This window comes from Austrofundulus limnaeus, unplaced genomic scaffold (genome assembly GCF_001266775.1).
Source record: "Austrofundulus limnaeus strain Quisiro unplaced genomic scaffold, Austrofundulus_limnaeus-1.0 Scaffold66, whole genome shotgun sequence".
Lineage (NCBI taxonomy): Eukaryota > Metazoa > Chordata > Actinopteri > Cyprinodontiformes > Rivulidae > Austrofundulus > Austrofundulus limnaeus.
In genome coordinates, this window is record NW_013952468.1 from 1,818,580 (window position 1) to 1,827,843 (window position 9,264).

Consider the following 9,264-nt stretch of genomic DNA (forward strand, 5'->3'; position numbering starts at 1 on the left):
TATATATATATTCAGCTAACTTTAAAGATAGCTCCTTTTTCAAAATTTTTACAAAAGCTTGTGGATGACTCTTCTAACTGAAAAATCTTGAATTCATGGTTGAAAGCCAGCCTCACCATCCTTTTTTGTGTCAGATATTGATCCATAAGCAACCAAGTGTAGATACTTGAGTTCCTTTTTTAAGGCAAAATGGACTTCAATCCTTGTGAGAAGCAGAAGTGTGGGTTGTCTGCTTCACCTTTTGAGTTATTCAGTAGGGAAGTCATCATGCTTGAGCAAAATTGTTGTTGAGCAATAGAGAAAAATGTCTTCTACATCATGGTATATGCTGTGTTTTGCTACTCTGTCTTCCAAAAATGTTTTAGAAAATACCAAACTGCTAGGTTGTATTTTTTTAAGTTCTTGTTTGTTTTGTACAGCTGTACATGTGGTTGTGTTGATGACCTTTACAAATATGAGCATCAGATAGGAAGGATTTTACATGGGGAAATTTAGAGAAAAAGGGGGGGAGGGGTGGAAAGAAAAATGGGGCTACAGTAAATTAGCATGACTCCAATTCAACTTTTGTTTATTTTGTAATAAGTCACATGATTACAAGCAGCATTTAGGATTGTAACTGGATTGGGTAAAAAAACATAAAAAGGGTAGATTTGGAGAAGGGAGGCAAGAATGGTACATTACATTTGAAAAATAAAAAGTACAAAAATATAATAAAAAGAAAATACAACAAAAYTTAAAGCCATAATTTTATCTCCTTAAAAGGAGAAAAAAATAAGTGTTAATAAACAACAGTAAAAGTCCAGATCAGAATTAAAAGGCAGATTTATCATCTCCTTCTTTAGTATCTGTATGGGACCATACCAAAGTCATAGGGTCCCATTGACGTTTCATACTGATACTCACAGAGAAAGGTTGGTTTGTACGGTAGAGTCCCCCTATCATACTCTTTCCTCTCTAGCGTGCTGGAGCTGTACTGCTGCTGTTGCTGATGGAGGTGATTTTGAAGGCTGTGGTGTGACTGTGATCTTTGGCCGTCCTTGCCAAAAGTGGAGAATGACCTATCGTTGGACGAGGCGGTAGAGGAGGTCATGGTGAGTTGGTCGGAGAGGTTGACGGAGGAGGGTACCTCAGTGTCGGGCAGTGTGGCATCCATGCCGGGGACGTGCAGATTGCTGCGGTAGTCCGGCCCCTGGCGCCCATCTGATGGCACAAAGGACGGCATCCAGCAGCGGTCGGAGTGACCCAGGGCCTTGCATTCCTCTGTGCAGTTGGAGAACAGGTCAGCACCTGCAGAGTAAAATCAAACGGCAAATGGAAAGTTGAGGTAAGATTGGAGGAAATGTAAAGCATGATATATGAGCAGATGATGAATGACAAGTAAAATAAACAATTAGATATATCATAATATAAGGATGGACATTTGGAGTGAAAAAAAAAAACAGTCAGCGGAAGAGATAATAAAAAAGAGACCACAAGAGGGAACACACGTTAGCAATCATTTACCCATGTCACATGCAGGAAAAGACAACAAAAATATTCATCAAAATGGCAAACTCAAAATTGATCGGGATAATTGTTTATCTCCTCACCCCATTCATTTAGAAAGAAACAAGTAAAGAGATGGGGGATTGAGAAAGCTCTCCAACACCCCTCCTCTTCCACACCCCCCACTCCCATCCCCTTTCATCTGACATCAACATCTAAAGTCACATTTGATTTGGAATAGCTAAAGGACAAAAATAAAGTTCATATATGTATGTATACTTATACACATCTTGAAAAAGTAGTCCATACAATGTTTACAGTATAACAAAAACTGACCGCTAAAAGCATGTCAGCTGTTTTATTGATAATTGATATAAAAAATATAGCTTGATAATGACATTTTATTTATTTATTATTTATTTTTTAAGTCTTCCTGATGTGGATTTTAAAGGATCTGGACTTAAAGCAGAAGAGAGAAGTGCTCGTGAAAGTGACACAGCTCATAAAGAAAGTTGGTGTGCATTGCCTTATCTTTCAGTGTAGTTTTGTTTGTTGTGTCAGATTGGATGCTACTGCTCTACTGGTCTGTGGATTTCAGACATGTTCCTTCTGTCTGATGCCAATTTAACAAACATCAAACTAAAACAGCGAGGAGTTGCCCTACCACCACGCTTCCAGAGCAATACGCTTATCCAACAGCTATTAGCGATGCAGGCACTGCTTTAAAACTTTATTTTTTTGTATTATTCGCCCTAGATTCTGCCTGTCAGACTATACATGCTTTGTGGTGTTTGTTGGATTTTTTTTAGGAAAAGTACTAACATTTGCACAAAAAAATCTGAAAAAGTAAAATAATAATAATTATTATAAACTAAACTGGTGCTTGAACTGATAGGTACTACCAGAATACACATTTTATTTTATTTTTTTTTTTTTTATTTTTTTTTTCCCAGGCAAATTCCATTGAGATCACAGATCTGCTTTGCAAGTGAGGTCTGGGCCTGAAGGCAACCTATTGTACATGTTTTTGGCCACATAAAGCTTAACTTCACTCACTGTAACAACAGTCCTCCAGTGAACCTTTAAATTCAACTCACTTTTATGTTCCATCAAATTGTTAAAGAACTGCAACTGTGACAGATTCTGTTCCTCTTTATTTGTGTGCATTGTGTGGATCTAATGTTGCCGCTAATTGAGGCCCCATGGGGAGCAAAGAAAGCAACAAGACTTCGCAGTGGACAGAGAGCCAGTGGAGACACAAGGCTCGCAGACAGCCAGGGCCAAACAGGCTGAGGGAGTTGCAGATTTCACAGACCAGGACAGCAGGCGGGAGAAACGGCAAGACTGTGGGAACCATAAGGAAAGTGAGGGGAGACCTGGGCAATCACAGACAGAAAAAGCAATGTCCGGATAAAAACAGGGGGAGCCCCAACCCTCACAGATGGAGACTGGAAAGAGGTTAGACAAAGGTGGGCAGAGCAAGGAACAGCTTTGATTTAGATGAAAGAAAGTTATAAATATCTGATTAAACATTTGCTTTTGGTTTCCTTAACCATATCATGCAGAGATTCTTTTAACGTGCCTCCAGCTGTCACTATTCTAAACTCACTCTTTTCATGTGGAGCTGCTGCCTATCATAGTTTAATAATGAATACAAAATACAAGTAGAAAATGTAAGCTTTAAACTTTGATAGAATGCAAATTAATAGCCCTTTTAGCTCATTTTTTACCACCATCAGCCAACTTCTGACCTGCCATTAAACTATTCTACATTATTTACTTGAGCAAAGTTTCATAAAGAGAGACTGACAGCTGCWTTTTTTACATTCAAATAAAGACAAGATTCAATTCAGCAATTTTTAAAAGACATTAAATGCCTATTGAGTTTGTTTACCCCTTTCTCCTCTGAGAGCCCCACAGAATGAGCACAGTTCAGAGCTTTCTGCTGCCAAAGGATRTGTTTGCCTTTTATCACAATGCAACACTGGAGAAATGTGGCTCAATGCAAATAAAAACAGGTGATGAGRTGGAGAATAAACAAAGCAAAACCCGAAGAAACAAAGACGATCAGTGCAGGAAAACTGTTCAGAGAAGCTTTTGTAAGCGTCGATCCAGTTTTTGAATGGCATTTACTTGAGCGTACCCTCAGATTCACCTTCAGGGATGATATATATTTATAGCATCTTTAAAGGTTGGGTGCATATAAATCATGCACCCAATTCATGTCTCTGGTAATACCCATCTTGCATTTAGCCTTTAGCCTTTTTATGAACTTTTCACAAATTAATGTCCCCCTTTGACACAAAGGACGCTGACCTCAGGTCCTCCAGTCGTCTCTGTGCTGTAACAGGGCTAAAGACTTTGGGAAACTCAGTGCATTTTTCACTTAATGTAGAAACAAATCAGTAGAATAACTAATGCACAACTCTGCAGAAGGAAGACACACCTGTGGATAAAAGGTTAATGCTGAAGGATTAGGAGAAAGCTCTGTTTTATATTTTTCATATCACAGTGTATTATTAATCAGGCACAGGGGCAGATTGTACTTTCAAGAGGATGTGTAAATATAGTCTGCAGCCATCACTGTTTCATCMGCTTAGAGAAAGTTGTGTCTGAGCTCCCAATTTACTCAGTAAAACTTCAAAAAAAGCAGCCTTAACACATATATTTCCCAACTAATACACTCATCGGCATAAAAAATACTCCCTAAATGTGAAGATATGTAAATATACACAAGTAAACAGGCAGACAGGGAATGCTCACATGACACCAAGTGGCTTCTGATCCCCGTGATGCACCTTTTCTTCCGCAAGCAAGAAGCAAAACAACAACCGAAACAGTGACTGGCAATGACAGGCCCTGCCAGCAGCCTTCGCATCGTGACCTCAACAGGCAGGAAGAACACATTTCTGCTCGTTTTCCACACAAACAGGCATACACACACACAAACTCAGAAGAGGAAATGCAAATGATGTTGCACAATCTAAACACAATCTTCGTTCTAATAAGCAATCAGCACCCCTGTTCTTTTTTATTTATTTTTCGCCTTTTTTTTTCCATTACATTTCTGCATGTTTCTAAAATCTCACTTTGGTGTGATTTGACTAATTGTGCTGTCTGACAAACATCCAATGTCTGGGAGAGAAAAACAAATTCTGGAAAAACCTCCGTCCCATCTTTGTATTTACTTATTGGCTATTTGCTGTGCACAGGTTGGCAGTCGCTTCTTACTTGAACTCATTTGTTTGTCTGTCTCTGTCTTTTTTTACTCTCTTTGTGTTTTTTTTTTTCTTTGTCTCGTATTATTCTCCTTCACATTTAACTCTCCTCTCTGATTATTTCTTTTATTGCATTTTTTTCAGCCCTCCAAAAGCACTTTTCATTCCCCGGTGGAGGGTGTCTTCCATCCATTCCTCTGTTTTTCATCTTGTTCTCCACAATTCCAGAGAGAACACAGACACAAAACGTCAATATTTAGACAGCACTGCGGGATGACAGGGGAGTAGCAGAGCTCCCTTACACAGGTTGACCAGTGAGCCTGAGATGAGTAAACCAGAGACCTCACAGGAGTTAAAAAAAGAGCAAGATGTTTTCCAATATGTTCACTAATGACAGTCAGATAAATTGTACTGGGCTTTAAATTTCAATTTCTGCAGAACAGCAAGTGAGCTGAAAAGAAGAGTCAAGAGACCAACCTCTCTGCTAATGTCTGCTTGAYTTATATGCCCTCTTACATACTGTTAGAACAAATGCTTATGGTGACCACTGATTATTGATAACTGGTTTCTATGCTTTTTATCTTTCTTTGGAAATGCAGMAAGCTATAGTGCATTGATGTAAAAATGGATACACTGAAGCCGGCTATGCACTAGGCCAGTATAATTTAAACTTATTACATTAGGACTGAATTTCCATAGATCAAATACTTTGTTTTTTTTTTAACTTAGCTTAAACAGATTCTCATAAAAGAACAATTAGAAACAAAGCAAAGTTGCAAAATTTAAAAAAAAGAACATAAAGTGGGAAACATGGCGGTCTAATTACTTTCTGTAAGTTTGAMGGTTGGAAATATATTTAAACCCTATCATATACCCAAAATAAGAGGAATGGTAGATTTGTTTAACTGTACTTTTTAGATATTTATTTTGTTAATTTCAATGATATACTTAAATATTTTACAGATAAGCTGGTATATTGCATTTGGATGAAATAAATATTCAATATTTGCTTTGCTAATTTTAAGAAGGACCTGCAGTCCTAAGTTAGCTGGTTTAGATCATCATTTTATTTGCTTTAAATGTGTGTGTCATTTGTTAACAACCCTCATTCTTACCCCCCAACCCCTATTAGCTAAACTCAATCTACCAAGTAAAACTACTGAACATTGGGTGGCTTGATTTTTGTTTATCTCATATTTTGGATAAATCTATCAATTTCCATCAGTTTATTTATTTATTTATTTATTTATTTATTTATTTATTTATTTGTTTGTTTGTTTGTTTTTCTAATTTGTCAAAAAGAATATGTTACAAAATTGTTACGTGAGTGCAGTCTTGACTCAGAATCACTGATTAAAAACATGTTCTGTGTACATATTGCTGTTTTATTTTATCACTAAAATTAAAAGTTCTTTTAACTTCTTCCACCTACCTTCGTGTCTCATTTTGTAGCTTTGAACTTTACACAGTCTTATTCGTTCCACAAATTACGTATGTATTAATSAAGATGCTTTCGACATGAATCCAGGTTATTGTTCCAGTTCCGAAGCTCTAAGTTTTGTTCGAGTTTCAGGCCTGAGAAACAGGTGCATCAGTGCCCTGTTTGCTAAAATTCCTCTGACAGCTCAGTGACACGGGGAACTGCAGCACAGTGCACGCAACTAATTCATAATCAGCCATCTAATACACCGTTACCACAGTGATTTAATTGTCCCATTTGTCACGGCTGTTGTTCTCACCAAAACAAACGTCATGATAATGATCGTTTCCAGTCTCCCACCCGTCATGCAGCCTTCCACAGCTGATTGAACGTATCAAATGTGCTTTTTCCCCCTCCCTGATGAATACTTTATCCAGTTTTATCTGAAGCCTATTTTTTGTATTTGTTAATTCATTTGTTCATTTTTTACCCTTACCATTTCTTTTTGTAAAATGGTGARAGAAAATCGTGTTTTATTTAGAAAAAAAACAGAATAAATAAAGAGTGGGAAGAAGAAAAAAGTGTTGCACTCAATCAATAGTGTTTTGGCCTTTGAAGAATCGGTGCCTCACTCTGAACACCAACTTTCAGAAAAGCTATTTGCTCGAATTTTCAAGGTATCCCAACTTCCAGGCAGTGTCCTTTTGATTTAAAACAACATCAGGAGACTTATTTTCTAAAGTGTCAGACAAGCGGTCGAGCGGGAAGCTACGGCAGGTGTAGTTGATGATATGCCAACTGGAAATGGTTTCCCCCCTTGATTTGAAATATGCCGAGGTGCACCAAAAGGGAGAATGTGCCGCGTGTTCCCATGTGAAAACCTCGCCTCTAACCCTCCTTTGATAATTGCTATGCAAAGGATCTAGAAATGAATTACTGATCAGCCGAGTGTTACGGAGAGCCAACGTGTGAGGGAGACAGAATGAAGGATGAGACCCTGACAGGCACTAAGAAAGAGAATATGAGTGTGTCAGACAAACACATGCACATATGCATAGAGGATGCACGCATGCATATATTCATGTCAAATATACATGAGCACAGGACTGTGCACTTGCTTGCCTAAACAGACACTGCAAAAAAACCTGAAAACACACAGTCTATACATAGGCTTGCCTCATGCTTTTGCAGCTTGTCTGTCTGCTGAATATGCACTGAACATCTAGCTTTAACTGCATACATTATTGCACAAAAGCACTGACTATAACTCATGTGAGAAAACCAACTTTATGATCCCTATATATTCATAAATTACACAGAGACAAATGAGCAATGAGGATGCTYCTATAGAGAAAATATTACGTATACCTGGCAACGTTCCAAGCACTTGCTACCGCTCTCTCATCTTACACTCATCTCATTTAAGCTTCCCTGAGCACCGTCTCAACAGAGGATGACTTTACAATACAGACATTGCCACTTAGCCTCGCTTTCTTCAAGCAAAACAAACACAGACAAGCRGGTTACATATAGATGTCACATATACGCCTTCATTATAAATTGGGCTACAGCGTACCTGTACACCCACACAGACACAAGCACACTCGCTGTGTCTGGTTTTGTTTACAGAAGTCTGTGAAACTCAAGTGTCCTTCTTTCCAAAATACCAGTCGTGTGATATTACCTCCCATGGAGTGGTAAGCTGTTCCCTTCTAAATCCAACATGAGGAACAAATGTTGGTTTCCCCTCCTATGAAATACACAGTGCAGCACCAACTGTGTACACTCCCAGGCCTGTGCCAAATGAGCAAATGCGAAGCCAAAAAAAAAAAAGGCTGAAGAAACATGTTATTGGTTCAGAAATATAAACCTGTCTGATAGAAAAAAAAACAGCAAATTGGAATTCAAGACAATTTTCCACCTAAAATAAGTGTTGAAATACAGTCTTGGGCATGTCTTTGAACATCATGTCAGGACTGATTTATTTCTAAAGTCTGAGACTTCCCGCATGCAGAAAAATTTAAGATGCACTTTTTAGTTCTTCTTTTTTTGTTCTGTAATGACTTAGATTTCCTGTTGTCTTACAAAAAAAACTGTGTGTTTTTCCACATATTCATAAATCACATTCTGATAGGAATCTTCCAATGTGAGTTGGAATGTGAATTTATATTTATTTTACTGAATTTCGTGATAAAGAAAATAAGAGAGCCCTGGATTTCTTCCAACTCTGCAAACCAGACTCAGAGTTTGACCTTCTCAGCCTATTTTATGAGCGAGGGCAGGGAGTGACACAACTGCTGCATTCTGGCTCTCTTTATGCCTCGGTTCATTAATAATGTCAACCACTGTGGAGCCTAATGAGAGCTCATTCACTATCCTACATCAGCTATCTGATCTTCTTTATTTGTATTTCCAGCACCAATACGATATTTGGCAAGCTTCAGTCTAGACAAGGGTCTAACATGTACCACATGGAACAATCCCTCCRAAGTAAAGGGCAGTTCAATATGAAATTAGATTTTGTATTGCTCCACTTTTCGTCTGACTCCACAATGATCAATAAACAGGTACTAACTAAATAGAATTTTAGAGGGAACAAGAAGAGTCTTATGATAAGATCTACTGACCCCTTTGCAAAGAAATCTACGTGCTGCAAAGAGCAAAAAATAAATAAAGGGTCAGTAAATAAACCTGAAGTGAGAGAACGGATGGGAAAATGTTAGCTAATTCTCACATTTTATCCTTGCTTTAGCCCATGTCAAGTCTGCACATATTTACTGATAAAAACAGAGAATGTAAAAGCAATTTACCGTGTTTGAGAAGTTGAATCTATAAACTACAAAGGCAGCACAATACACTGATTCTCAGGCTGATTGAAATGCTTCTCATTATATCAATTTAGCTTTCATGCCTTTCCTTTTCATTTGAGTGAACCTATTGATTTGTGCCATTAAAGCTCTGTGGGCTTCACACTGCTTCACTGAGAGTCGCTGTCCTTTCAGCACCACTTGGTTCTGAAGCAGCAGAAGGGGCAGGGAAAGAGACGGGCAAAAAGGAAAAAATTTCCACAACATGTCCCCCCCCCCCCATCTCTCTCTCTCTCTCTCTCTCTCTCTCTCTCTCTCTCTCTCTCTCTCTCTC

The 9,264-nt window shown here is 38.3% G+C and overlaps 1 protein-coding gene across 3 annotated transcripts in view; it reads right to left on the reverse strand.

Moving 5' to 3' along the window:
• LOC106518830 (protocadherin-10) overlaps positions 1–9,264 on the reverse strand; it is a 17,390-nt gene that overhangs the window by 2,817 nt on the left and 5,309 nt on the right. The window contains exon 4 of one of the 3 annotated variants that reach the window (XM_014010250.1): positions 1,127–1,287. In XM_014010250.1, coding sequence (XP_013865704.1) covers positions 1,127–1,287 — 161 coding nt within the window. Of the gene's footprint in view, positions 1–541; positions 1,288–9,264 lie in introns of those variants that run through there. The other 2 variants (XM_014010248.1, XM_014010247.1) reach the window with 2 other exon arrangements.